This window comes from Neltuma alba, unplaced genomic scaffold (genome assembly GCF_004799145.2).
Source record: "Neltuma alba isolate B1F8T4 unplaced genomic scaffold, ASM479914v2 tig00012833_pilon, whole genome shotgun sequence".
Taxonomy (NCBI): domain Eukaryota; kingdom Viridiplantae; phylum Streptophyta; class Magnoliopsida; order Fabales; family Fabaceae; genus Neltuma; species Neltuma alba.
In genome coordinates this window covers 36583-50924 of record NW_021637222.1, presented here as the reverse complement: position 1 = coordinate 50924, position 14342 = coordinate 36583, and the positions used below count along the sequence as shown (strand labels likewise).

The 14342-nt window shown below is 37.2% G+C and overlaps 1 protein-coding gene and 1 pseudogene across 1 annotated transcript; one reads left to right on the top strand and one right to left on the bottom strand.

Annotated features, from left to right (window-relative positions):
* Nucleotides 1-1636: 1636 nt before the first annotated feature.
* LOC114731440 (zinc finger CCCH domain-containing protein 30-like) lies at nt 1637-5607 on the top strand (annotated as a pseudogene).
* A 3350-nt stretch (nt 5608-8957) lies between these two features.
* Nucleotides 8958-10979, bottom strand: LOC114731439 (putative pentatricopeptide repeat-containing protein At5g52630). Its single transcript, XM_028918606.1, has one exon. The coding sequence runs from the start codon at nt 10571-10573 to the stop codon at nt 9125-9127; it is 1449 nt and encodes a 482-aa protein (XP_028774439.1). The 5' UTR covers nt 10574-10979; the 3' UTR covers nt 8958-9124.
* Between the last annotated feature and the right edge of the window lie 3363 nt (nt 10980-14342).

Here is a 14342-nt window from a genome sequence, read left to right as displayed (position 1 = left end):
TAAAAAACCAGCACCAAGGGTTTTGAGAACGTCCCTATTTAAATTTGTTAATTTATGATATAATCTATTATATCCCCCCACTGATTATGGGCTCTGATTCTGAACGTGTTATTGTTACTATCAACTCATGACGCCTCAACATTCTTGCCTTTTAACATTTTATAATATATATATATATATATAGAGTAGAGTAGGACATGAGATGCTACAAGTAATCAAAAACAGGGGTTTGGCTTGCGGGCTCCACACCGTGTCTTGGTTCACTCCCTCTTGGGCCCATTGTTCCGCTTAATATTTTAAGCTCGTTGTAAGACTTGGCTTGATCTTTTTTTTTTTTTAAACTTTGAATAGAACGTTCTGAAATATTTAATAAGTTCAAATGATCACACTGTGAATCTGATCATTTTTAGATGAGCACGAAATGCTTCGATTCTTCGAAATTTTAATTCTTTATAAGTTAATTAATTTCACACTCATATTTTCTTGTTCTTTTATATTTTTTATTCTCATGTTTCTTCAACGCAAATATTTCTTCCCAGAACAGGCTTGAAAAGGAGTTGAATGTAATAAAAAATTAACTTCGAAAATTGCAAAATCACGTGTTACACGCAAGAAAAGACCTGGGAAATTGAAAACTTACATAGGGCGATCTATTTATAAAAATTATTATCGTATACTTATCAACTGTTTTCAAAACTCATACTAATATTGTAATAGGTTTTTTTTATAATTTTGAGTTAATATAATTTTTAGCTTCTCAAATTTATTTTATTTTAGTTTTAGACTCTTAAATTTCAAATAATTGGTTTTTGATCCCTCAAGGGACAAAATGATCCAAATTTTTATAGATTATAGGGATTAATATTTTAAATAAAAAAAATTTTGAGGGGCTAAAATTTATGGTTTAAAATTTGAGAGATCAAAATTAAAATGAGAGCAAATTTAAAGGATGAAAATTCAGATTAACGCCATAATTTTTCTATCTCCTGGGTTCTTGTTTGCGATTTTCTGTAAAGACTAATCTTTGCTTGTGGTTACTTAAGCAAGTCAGAGATTTTTTCTTTCGCCTGAGAATGCGGGTGGTTTTCGTGCCTTGGGAGCAAAATATTAAAAATGAAATATTTGCCTCCCAAAAAACAAAAGTAAAAAAGGCTGAGAAAATAAAACGAAAAGTTAAGTACGATGTTTTCTTAATTATTAGTATCATTCAGACGTCGTGGGGCCAGGTCCCATGGCTTACGGGTCCTTTCGGGAAATCAGGCGCCCTAGATCCTCGCCTTCGCAAAAAGCTTCACTTGCCATCGATGTAATGTTAATTTGGGTTGAATTTCCAGAGAATTCGATCCAACCATATCCAATGGATCCTATTAAATTATTACAAGGCATGGTTTTGTCGCACTCGCATCAAGAATAACCACGTCAGATGAGAGAGAGTGTTCCTCGCTCCTAAAGTACCTTTTTGCCCCTCATCTTTTCAAGAATTGACGATCGTATCCCTCTCAGGGCCGAACAGGCCTTTACAATTGGCCAATAAAAAGGGCACTAGGTGCTGCGGACGAATAATCAAGTGCGTACCTCTGAGTGCGTCTGAGTATTTTTTTAATGCGTCGCTCATTTTTTTTATCCTATTGGCGACTTTATCAATAAAAAGAATTTGTAGTTTTCTCTTTGTGCTTCGATGAGGACTGGCATAAGAAATGGAGAAAGAAGAATTGGTCGCGACATTTCTCCTTACTAGTTTCTCCTCCAAAATTGCTCGGAATCCTAATATCCACAGTTCGAAGCGCTGTTTTAGCTGCTTCACTCCCCGTTGAGATCTGACGACTTCCCTTGACTCTGGATTTTCCCTTCGTTTTCTCCCAAATTCGAGAGCCGGTAAGATAAGATTCACTTCGATCAAAGCTTGTCTCAGTTTGGATCATTTTAAGTCTTGCTTTTACATCTGTCTTCTGTGTAATGGGTTTTGATGGAGCAAGGAAACTGTGTGGGTTGGTTTTCTTACTGGGTTCTGGTATTCTTAAAACACTTAAAGAGTCATCAGGAAGTCAGTTTGTTTCTTGTTCTCTCACTTTCTCGGTGCTTTTAAAAGCCACGATTATTTTCTTCTGGAACGTAAATTGTACTTGCCTTTTCTCGTTGCCTTACTGCTTTTTTTTTTTAGGGCCAAACCTTGTTGCCTTACTGCTGCACCCAATTTCTAGTGCAGCACATATTTCGAGGTAGTTTGTGCGAAAACGAGTGCAAAGCATGGTCAAAGTTCGTCGTTAGCCTGATCTCGATTTTTTCTTAGTGAAACTGCTCCATGCAATTTCTTGTCTCATTGACTGCTTGATTTAATTGTCCCTGGGTTGATAACGATTTCTCTCGTTTCAAAGTTTCCAAGCCCAGTGAATTGTTTCATTACCGGGGACTTTTTTCTTAGTCTGTTCATATGATGTTTGGTCCCTGGGTATTGCGAATGAGAACAAAGGTAGATGTTTGGTTATCAGAGGAAACTGCTTTTTTTTTTTTTTTAATCTTTTGCGGTAAATTAGCAATTTTTTCCATAGACCAATTGGAAAAGATAGTTTAATGTCCAATTTTGTGCTCCTACTTGCCTTCTTAATTATTTTTGTGGAGCACCTGAGAATTGCTTGTGGGGGATGGTCGTTCATGCCCATATGTGGCCTCGGTATCTTTCAGTCGAGTGTTTCGTCATTATTCCTTTTGGTTTATATGATAATTCTTTGATATTAATGAATGCTCGTTTAAATTATTTGTTTTTCTCTCCTTTCCCTCAGCTGAATCTCCTGCATATAAGAGCATGTGCTGTGGATTTGAGCAGCTAAAGTACACACTGTCTCCAATCACTGTCTTGTATTTGTTTAGCTCCACGGAACTTAGAAGCTGAAAAATGAATCACTTGACTACTGAGACTGAAGATGCTTTTGTAAGCTTGCTTGAGTTTGCAGCTAATAATGATGTTGAGGGTTTTGAACGACTGATTGAGCGTGATCCATCCTGTGTCCATGAGGCTGGACTATGGTATGGTCGTGGAAAGGGTTCAAAACCTATGGTCAACGAGCAGAGAACCCCTTTGATGGTTGCTGCCACTTATGGTAGCATTGGTGTCGTGAAGCTGATTCTATCACTATCCAATGCTAACATAAATCGTCCCTGTGGCCTTGACAAGAGCACTGCACTTCATTGTGCTGCGTCAGGTGGAGCTGCTAATGCGGTTGATGTTGTAAAATTGCTCTTATCAGCAGGTGCTGATCCAAGTTCCGTGGATGCCAATGGTCACCGTCCAGTTGACGTTATTGTTGTTCCTCCCAAGCTTGATCATGTCAAAAGCAGTCTTGAAGAACTTCTTCGAACTGATGACTCCATAGCAGGGTTTAATCTTAGGGTTAACACAACCACATCAAAGCTGAATCGCCACCTTTATCAACTTCACCAGAGAATGAGTCTCCATCTTCTGCACTAGATGCCCTCTTGAAGTCAAAGTCAAATGACGCTCCTGTTTTTCATGCACCAGAGAAGAAAGAATATCCTGTTGATCCATCTCTTCCAGACATCAAGAACAGCATATATGCAACTGATGAATTCCGAATGTATTCTTTCAAGGTTCGGCCTTGTTCACGTGCTTATTCCCATGATTGGACTGAATGTCCTTTTGTCCATCCGGGAGAAAATGCCCGGAGAAGGGACCCAAGGAAGTTCCACTATAGCTGTGTTCCTTGTCCTGAATTTCGGAAGGGGGCTTGCCGACGTGGCGATATGTGTGAGTATGCACATGGAGTTTTTGAGTGTTGGCTACATCCAGCCCAATATCGAACCCGCCTCTGCAAGGATGGAACAAATTGCAATAGAAGAGTTTGTTTCTTTGCCCATACTGCTGAGGAGCTTCGGTCTCTACATGTTTCAACTGGTTCTGCTGTTCCCTCTCCTCGTTCAAGCACACCTGCCATGGATTTTGCTGCAGCTATGAGCCTGTTGCCTGGCTCCCCTTCCTCTATGTCTGTCATTTCCCCTTCACCATTCACTTCGCCCATGTCTCCTTCTGCCAATGGCATGCCATACTCTTCAGCTGCTTGGTCACAAGCCAATGTCCCATCTTTGCACTTGCCTGGAAGTAATCTTCATTGCAGTCATTTGAGATCCTCGCATAATGCTAGAGATATTCCTGTGGAAGACTTGGATTTGTTGTCAGAATATGAGGTTCAGCAACAACAGCTCCTTAATGAGTTGTCTTGCCTTCCTCAACAACCAATGAATTCTAATAGCATGAATCAGCCAGTTCGTATGAAGACCTTGACCCATTCAAATCTCGATGATCTATTTTCTGCTGAGAACTCTTCCCCTCGATTTGCTGATCCAGCAATGGCCTCAAGTGTTTACTCCCCAACCCACAAATCTGCTGTTCTTAATCAATTTCAGCAGCAGCAAAGCTTGCTATCACCTGTCAATACAAAATTTCCTTCCAAGAATGCTGACCATCCTTTATTGCAGACTTCTTTTGCCGTTCAGTCGTCAGGAAGGATGTCACCACGCAAAGTGGAACCTATTTCACCGATGAGCTCCAGAATTTCTATGCTAGCTCAACGTGAGAAGCTGCAACAATTCCGTAGCCTTAGCTCTCGGGAACTTGGCTCCAGCTCTGCGGCTGCTGTTGCTGGTTCCTCAATCAATTCTTGGTCCAACTGGGGTTCCCCGAACGGTAAGTTGGATTGGGCCGTCAGCACCGATGACATGGGTAAATTCCATAGATCTTCTTCATTTGAGCTTGGGCACAATGGCGAGGAACCTGACCTATCATGGGTACAGTCTTTAGTCAAAGAACCTCCAGGTGAGATTAAAGAGCCGGCCGCTAGTGTCCCAGGCATGGCAGTGGCCGGAACCTCGGCCGACGGATCAAATGTTAGTGCGCAAATCGAACCTGTGGATCATGCGGTATTGGGGGCATGGCTTGAACAAATGCAGCTTGATCATCTTGTGGCTCAGCAAAACTGAAATGACTTTTCCTGACCCAGAGGTAGATGACCGAAAATTTTCAGTAAATAGTACTATATTTCTTCTTTTTGAAATTTTGTTGGTGTTGGAAGAAGATAAACAATAACTGTGGAAGTAAGCAGGAATAATAGAAGTTCCCGAGGAAATTCATTTTCCAAATTTGTTGCTACAGAGTTAAAGTAGAAGACTCAACCACCGGGAGGCATTCAGACAAGATTAATGATCTCCATGTTACGATTTTTTGGCTGCGGATCTTTTCAAAAGAAGCTCATCTCCCTGTCATTTTTTTCCTTCATTGATCAGCAACGTTATATTAAATTAAATCGAAGTCCTATTCCTAAACCCTGAGTTTGGTCCGTATTTTTCTTTATTCCCAAGTATTCTGGGGGCAGGAAACATAATTAGTGGGGTCCTAGAGGGTAAGCTCTGAGACTCCGTACTGGTCCAGTTTTGGGGAAGAAAATACAGCATGCTGGTTATGGTAATTCTCATTTTGTGTGGGATCAATTTTTGTGGATTATTGGGAAGTGTGTAAATTAGGGATGTTGAAGGACCGAACCTTTAGTCACGTAAACATTCAATTAAAGTTTATTGATATATTATTCTAATACTCTAGTTCTTTATTCCTATTATCACTTTGGTATAACTTTTGCTTTAGTAGGACTGGGCGGTGCATGGCATAAGCACATGTGCCATTACGGAGTTGGCAGCGGGGAATGTGAATGGATCGTAACGCTCTGTAGTGTATATAATTTATTCCGCTCGAATAGGATTTATCTGACTCCTTCCATATTTAACGTATTTATTCGGAATGAGTTTTATTTGCTGACACAAAATTCGAAATGGCTCATGCTGTTTATGGAACGTCAAATTTAAGTATAATTAAGGTATTTTTACTAATAATATGTATTAGTTATAATTATTATTTGGTAAAGTTTTTAATACGTACAATTTCTGTAAGAATTATTTTAAAAAAATAGATAAAGATGATAGGTAAAATAAATTAGAATATTATATTTAAAATTAAATTAAATATCAAATAAGTTTTTATATTAAAAATCAGAATAGTATGATTTACTATGTATTGGTAAAAATAACTTAGGGAGTGTTTGGATAGAAACTAAACCATGGTTTCAGAATTGCTTTTACGGATTACGAAGTAAATATGTGGAGGAAGGTTACCTCATTTTGCAGAAAAGTACTTCTGAAACCACGGTTTTGGAGCACTCAAACAGGCCCTTACTCAAAAAAATGATTCGCTGTATGTCGTGTGGACTTGTGACGCTGGAATTTCCCCATTGAGCTCCAAACATGTCAACTCACCCTTTTGACCCCAAAAAAACGCGTCAACTCACTCTCGGAAGCCAATGTAGCAGCAACCACTTGGCATAATTATGTACTCCTCCGGTCCTTATTATAAGACTAATTTGACTTTTTATTTGGTCCTAATTATAAGACCCAATCCATTTTGTCTCTTATATTTATGTATTTTTTTCCAAGATAATCCTTCTAATAATGATAGTTTAGCCAATATACTTAATTAGCAAGGATATTTTAGAAATGACAACATTTATTTATTATAAATAACCAACTTAACTTACTTCCTTAATCTCCTCAAATAAATCAATTGGGTCTTATAATTAGGACCGGAGGAGTACATATTTTATGTTATCGCAAATGTTTAAATATAGAGCACAGGTTCTTGTAGATGGACGGCTCGGGGAAAGGCGAAAAAGGAAGGTGAGAACTGAGAAGACTAACTAAAAAGCTTGGGAAGAAAAGCAGCGAGGGAAAAAAATTGCCAGCTTTGAGTGATGCTTGCAAATATTATGTGGTTCCTATCACGAACTCTGGCACTTCAACTCAATGTGACCTGCCGCTGTATACGTCTTGTTTTGTTCTTGATGTGACCCTGAAATCACCATCAATGGTAAAGCTGGGGGCATTTTCCCTGAATCCTACTATCCCACGGGAATTTACTTGAATAGCCTCACAACAAGGACATCCCTTTTCCCACTTCACATCTCATTTTCTTGATTGTTCCCGTTCTTGCCTTGCTTTTGCAGAAGGTATAGGAAAGTAATAATAATGGATAGTTCAATAGCCTTGGATCTCTTTCAACGAATATTTTTATTCTCCTTTTATGTCTCTTGATAGAAACAAGACATTACCCGTTATTCTCTAATGTAACAGAAAAATAACTATGCATAGCCAAAAAAAAAAAAAATCTTTTCTATTATAAGTTTGGAGCCTGTTATTATTTTAGCAACGGTCTGAATACGATTTTGCTACCATATCACCGATAATTTTGAGCTTATCCCTGGGATATCTAATTGCTTATTATCTGGATTCAATAAAATTTTTGGCCCAAAAAAAAAATCAAGGTTAGATGATGCGATCTTAAACATTGTTGCCCCCTTCGGCACCAAATGAAGATACCGAGATTAAAACTTGACAGCCAATAACTAAACCAAAATCTTACCTTCCTAAGCTGTTAATGGCTTTACTTCTTTTACAAGGCCGTAAAAACATACCATTTTTCCCTTTGACAAGATATGAGGAACAATACGGGGGCAAAAGTGATTTGAATCTATACATTTTTTTTTTGGGCATGAGAATCTATTCAAGTCCTTGATGGTGGGCCTATTTACTCCAAAATTTCTATGATGGTTAAACAAGTTCACAAAACCGAGCCAGTAGTGCAGAATTTTCTTTGAGGAACCTCCAAGGGCCGGTTAGAGAACCTAGCCTGCAATATAACACCCATTAATGGAGTCCATCCTTTTAGTCCTCCGTTATAGTTTTATTTCACTTAGAAAAGTGATAAGGTGATTTCTTCAGATTTTGTAACACCAAAACACTCTATTTGCAGAAGAAGTTACCCCCCAAAATCCAGCGAATGTACGTTAACTAATATAAATGGACAAAGCGATCCATATACCAGCAAAGCCATGGCTTGAGGATCACGTGAATAAGCAAAATATGCTCACTATTGCCACCATATTCTCGGAGAAATAGGAAACTTATTAGCCATAACACAGACAGATATGCACAGAAAAGGAGAAATGATGAATGTGTTTCAGCAGTTCGGGAAATGCATGTTAAAACTTTCATAAATGTTGCCTTTTCCTCCTAATTTTTGAACCGAAGAAATGTTAAAGATTGTCGCTGTCATTCACTAAGAAAGGATCTTCCACACATACCAAGGAGCAAGCGCAGCATGTAAAATCTGAAGCGCCATAGTCAATGCCATCAAAAACAAACGCCAGAGTATTAATGGGCTTAGTCACCGCAACATACTACTCAGCCAGAACAGAAACGTGAAAATCAGTTGCTGTATTTTGCTCAAGAATACACAAGCATATGATATTATTCTTATTTTATAACCATTGTAATATTAGCGGGATGCCAACTCTTATACGTTGCAAAACATGGATGTCGTCTGTAAATAATTTAGAAGCAAAAGGCAGGAGATTGAACAAGGAAGGAGAGCACTGGCCAAAGAATTAAACCCAGACGCACGGTTAAACAAGAAACAGTGAACTAAGCTTGAATACCCAGGGAAAATATGCCAAGGGTCATAATAAGATGAAGTATCTGCAACACAGATGATGCAGCTGCCATGACCTTCTTGTAACTTGCAAATGCACTAGCAACAATGGCCTGAAAATAGTCTGTCGTTAGGATTTGAATTCTCAATGGGCAAGCTTTTGAATAGATGGATTCATACAGAATGAACACAAATGCGAGGATGAAATATGGTACATCCACCACATCCTTAAAAGTTGTCATAGTGTTCTTTGCCACACTCAACCATCTCAGGTTCTTGGCCATACATGTACTTAAAAGCAGTGGATTCCACATAGTATCTTTTTTATCTTTAAGAAAGGAGAAGGCCAGATGGTTAAAGTTTATATTTAATTGTGTTCTGAATCTTCAGGCAAAAAAAAAAAAAAAAGGTGTTCTGAATCTCAGTCTCACTTCTTAGATTGTAGTACAATATGTACAATAATTTTTTTTGTGTGGAAAAAACAGTGACAAAGGATGAGATGAATGAATAATCTATTTTGATTGTCATGATTATGTTGTTCCCGTTCCAAAGCATAGCTGTTGACAGTACTAATCTTGACGATCACCAATAATCTCCACAAGTGCATTTTCCATCTTCAAATCTGTGGAACCGGTTGTTATCCCTCACAATGATGACCGTTCCAGTGCATTTGCTTATAAACTTGATTGCAGTGTGGCAATCACCACAAACACGCAAATTCTTCATTACTCTGATGGGTCGTTCAGGAGGGAAAATTATAAGGCCAAATGCTATGGCTAACCTTTCGCTGTGATACCTAATTGTTTGATTCTTCTCTTCACCATCCACTTCTTTCAACACAAAAGATGTGTCTGCTACATAACCAGCTTTCTCCATCTCTTCTCCTAATTCCTCCAATTTCTTATATATTTCTATGGTTCTCACATGAGATCTATCCCCAGCAGCAAATGTGTGAACTCTGTTTCCCTCCTCCACCCAGCTCAAACCAGTTTCCTTCTTTATTCCATGGTCCCTCAACATCTTCCTTGCTCTTGCTGCTTCTTCCCATCTTCCAGCAGCAGCATAAGCATTAGATAAGAGGACATGAAGACCTGCGCTTACAGGACCTAACTCAATAACTCTATCAGCAACATATGATGCCAATTCACTGTTCCCGTGTATTCTACAACCTGTCAATAATGCTCCCCAAACACTTTCTGTTGGTTCCATGGGCATTTCTTGAACTATCTGAACTGCCTCCTTCAGTTTTCCAGCACGACCTAGCAAATCTACCATGGAGGCATAATGTTGGGCCCCTGGTTTAATACCATAGTCTTTCATGAGCTGAAAGTAATATTGGCCTTTCTCTACTAATCCTCCATGGCTGCAAGCATAAAGTATGCATAAGAAGGTGATGAAATTGGGCTTCATCCCAACACTTCCCATCTGTTTGAACAGCTCAAACGTTTTGCTTGTGTGCGCATGTTGAGCACACGCTATGAGCATTGCATTCCACATACCAAGGTTTTTAATGATTATCTCATCAAAAACTTGATAAGCTCCTTCAACTACACCGCACTTGGAGTACAGCGATATCAAAGAACTGCCCACGAAGCTTGATGAATTAAAACTTGTCTTAAAGCATAGTCCATGAATTTGCTTCCCCAATTCAAGCAAAGTTGAGCTGCCACAAACCCGTAACACACATGACAATGTAAAATCATTGACATCCACATCTTCCAGTAATGCTTGCCTGAACAGTCTGAGAGCTTCATCATCTTCACACATTTGAGTGTAGCCATATATCATCCCGCTCCAAGAAACCACATTCTTTTCAGGCATTTCATCGAACATTTGCCGAGCAAGTCTTATCTCTCCACACTTGGCATACATATCAACGATTGAACTCCCAACGAACAAATCAAATTCATACCCAGTCTTCACGACAAGGCAGTGCACAGACTGCCCAACATCACACCTTGATAAAAATGCACACGACTTAGTTGCACTGGGGAATATATGGTCGTCAGGCCGAACCCCACTGTGAAGCATTCGACGAAAGAATTCAAGAGCAAGTAAAGGAAGCTCATTTTGGGCAAATGAGGAAATAACAGAGCTCCAAGTGGTGCTTGACTTGTGCGGCGCCTCTTCAAAAACTTGACGGGCAAAGAGGGGTAGTTGTGATTTTGAATAAAGGTTGATGAGATGGTGGGATATAAGAGGGATGGTCTGGATACCTACTTTGATGATATGGGCATGGAGCTGGAATCCCTTAGGAACAGTCCTTGAGCGAGTTAAAGAGAGGAGGAGTTCGCAAATGTTCCTGCAATCCCGTTCGAAGCCGTAAATATTCAAAGAGTTTTGAGGAAGCTTGGGCCAGTGGAGAGCCGCCGGAGGAGCTGAGTCGAAGAAGCAGGTTAGGGTTTTTTCTTCAAGTAGATTTTGCTGATGGAGAAGCATGAGATGGTGAAATCATGAATCCTGAGAATGATGGGGGTTCGGACGTAGGATATAGGTTGATTTTCAGTCAAATTCAATTAAATCAATAAAATCTTTGGCGCCTCTTTGCTAATTTATTGAACTGATCTAATCATTGGCCAAAAAAAAAAAAACCAATCTAATACTCCTCCGGTCCTTAATATAGGATCCAATTCTTGGGTTGGTTTTGATCATAAATATAAGACCCATTTATCATATTTATCATTTTTCTCTAAATTACCCTTATAGATACTCCATCAACCATAATCAAGTAAAAGAGGGAGATGGGGCATTAAGAAATATGATTATGGTGTTTCAGGAAAAATGTGTCACTTTTCTTATAATTAACTAACTTACCTAACTTCCTTAATCTAATCAAATTAGTTAAATGGGTCTTATATTAAGGACCAGAGGAGTACTACTTTTAGTTGTTAATATAAAAACTGATTTGATTTTGGTCCTAAACATAACTTTAATCCATTTTGTCTCTCGTATTTATATATTTTTCTCTCAAGATAATCCTTTTAATAATAATAATTATAACCAATACACTTATTAACAAGGATATTCTATGAAAGGCAATGTCTCTTTATAACAAATAATAACTTAACTTATTTTCTTAATCTATTCAAATCGGTCAACTAGTTCTTATGCTTATTATCAGTAGATGTTCATGAGTTAGGAAATAGAGTGCATGTGAGTCTCATTTTGAATCTCTGTTAATTATTTAAATTTTAGCATGATGGTTGAAATTTTTCTTACTAAAATTTAGTACTCCTCTAGTCCTAAATATAAGACTTTTTTTATAATGTAAATTACTCTATAAACGATATCTTATACTTAATACAGTAGTAGTATTAAAAACTATAATAATTTAAACCCAACTTACATCGCTTTGTGGGCTAACCATTGATTGATAGATTATATAAAAATTATATTTGTTAGCTAAATCTTACTTTCTATGGTAAAATAAAAATAAGCTCGTGAATGAATTAACTGTTGATTCAAGAATTATATTTCTCATTTTTTTATTGTTGATCAAAGAATTACATTTGTTGGTCAAATTTGGTATTAGATGATTGTTAACATTTTTATTCTCTTTTTTTTTTTGCCAGAACATTTTTATTTTTGAAGTTTGATATCAAAACCAATACTAGTTTAAATCTCATTTATATCAGATAACGGGTTTGTGGGTTAAAACATTAAAACAAGCTCACGAATTAGCTGGTGATTGAAAAATTATGTTTCCCGATCAATTTAATGTTGTATTCTCTAGATTAAACATTTAATCATTGATTAAAAAATTACATTTGTTAATCAAATTTGGTGTCAGAGCTTACACAGGTTTGAATTTTATTTATACTGCAAAATGTGTTTGGGATTAAGAGAAAATTAATTTTGTAGATGCTCATACCGTGTCTCAGTTTATAACTTAATACCTATGCCTTTTTTTCTTTTTTGTTGATAACATTTTTTTTACTTTGTTTTATTATCACAGTTAGTCTCTAGCTTTTAACTTTTGACATGGATTAAAAGATTTAATCTAAAGAGAAATTGTCTAAATACTATATTAAAATTTGGTGGGCTCCTATACCTTGTCCTTCCTTCTTTACGTTGTCAACATTGAGTGTCCTTTGAATCAATGCTATCAACTTATATAAACCTCAAGCCATGTACCCCCTTGTTTGTTGTGGTGATCTAGGTCTCTCCTCATTGGTCAAATGTCATTCTTTTTGTGTGATTTGATTGCGGTGAGGAGGTGGAGGTGAATTGCTAAGAACTGCGTACATAATGTAAGGCAATAGTGGACTGGCCTGAAGGGAAAACCCACCTTATTCATGAGAATGATCCGTTGATGAGTTGATGATGATGGTTCTCGTGACGTAAGGAAGTGAACATCTGAGTAGATGATGAACTATTTGTCCATATTCTTGGTAATTACCTAGTTTCTTTGGGTTTATAGGTTAGAGGCTGCGAGTCTTTTTCTCATCCCAGTCGTAGTGTGCTTTATATTAGAAGGACGATTGAAATGGTGTTGACGTCGTTCTGAACTATTTTTTCTATGGTCATGACTTTCCTTTAAGCTTCAAAAGCACAACATGGATGCATTGATTGTCTAGCGCTAATGTCACAGCCAAACTGCAGGCTGAGAAATCGATTCTATTCTAGTATCTACAGAGAACTTTGTCCAGCAATGGAATCAGGATGGGCCCTCTACTCGTATATGTAGATTCTCACGGGTGATTGCGCGGGGATCTTAGAATTTTGCACCAATCAATTTGCAGCGCATGTTCCTCCATTCCCTCCTCGTTTTGTTGAGCTAGTTCTACGTATAGAGGGTATCTGGCTATTGTTAAGAATGCTTTCTAAAAGCATTTTTTTATAAAAAAAATTGAATTACACCCTTCCACATGTTTAGTTTGTATATCGTAACATTATTTTTAAAATTACTACCTCCTGTTCTAATTATAAGAGCCAGTTGACTAATTTGAAGAGATTAAGAAAGCAAGTTGAGTTAGTTATTTGTCCTAAATAGGTGTTGTCTTTCCTAAAATAACCTTGCTAATCAAGTATATTGACTAGAACTATCATTGTTGAAGGGCTACTTTGGAAAAAAAATGTATAAATACGAGAGACAAAGTAAATTGAGGTCTTATATTTAGGACCAAAATAAAAGTCAAATAGAGTCTTATATTAAGAACCGGAGGTAGTATGATTTAAGGGGGTATTTGGAAACATTTGAGAGTGCTTCTCAGAAAACTTTTCTGCAAAATACAGCAAATTCTTCCATATATTTATTTCGTATACGAAAAAAAATACTTCTAAAATCATAATTCTAATTCCATCCAAACATCCTATTAGTTTTTATCCAAACACCTCTTTACTAGTTTCATCATTATATGATAGGCATGAGTAGCACGGAGCAGTCATTGAAACTGTCATCCGCTTATCTCACAAAATCGGCATGTTTTAAACAGTTTGAGACGAAGGAAGAGTCTGGATTTGGATGCATCTAGGTCGTTTTTTCGGCCTTATTATAAGATCGACGGTTCCTTCTTATGATATGCTCGGGAACTTTTCGAAGCCTCATTCTCAGAAATATGGTTTATTATTGATTAATTCAATTCTTGAGATTATTAAAAGTACTTGATTAAAAGTTTTAAATACGTTTTTAATGAGTAAACTTCTATAGTAGTATATTCATATTAAAAATTAAAAATATTGTTCTCATAGCTTAGTTTTAATGAGTAAACTTCTAACAACTTCTTCTCTCATGATTTAATTCAAATAATTTTAAATAACTAAATATTATATTTTTTAGCTTTTAATATAAGACTTAATT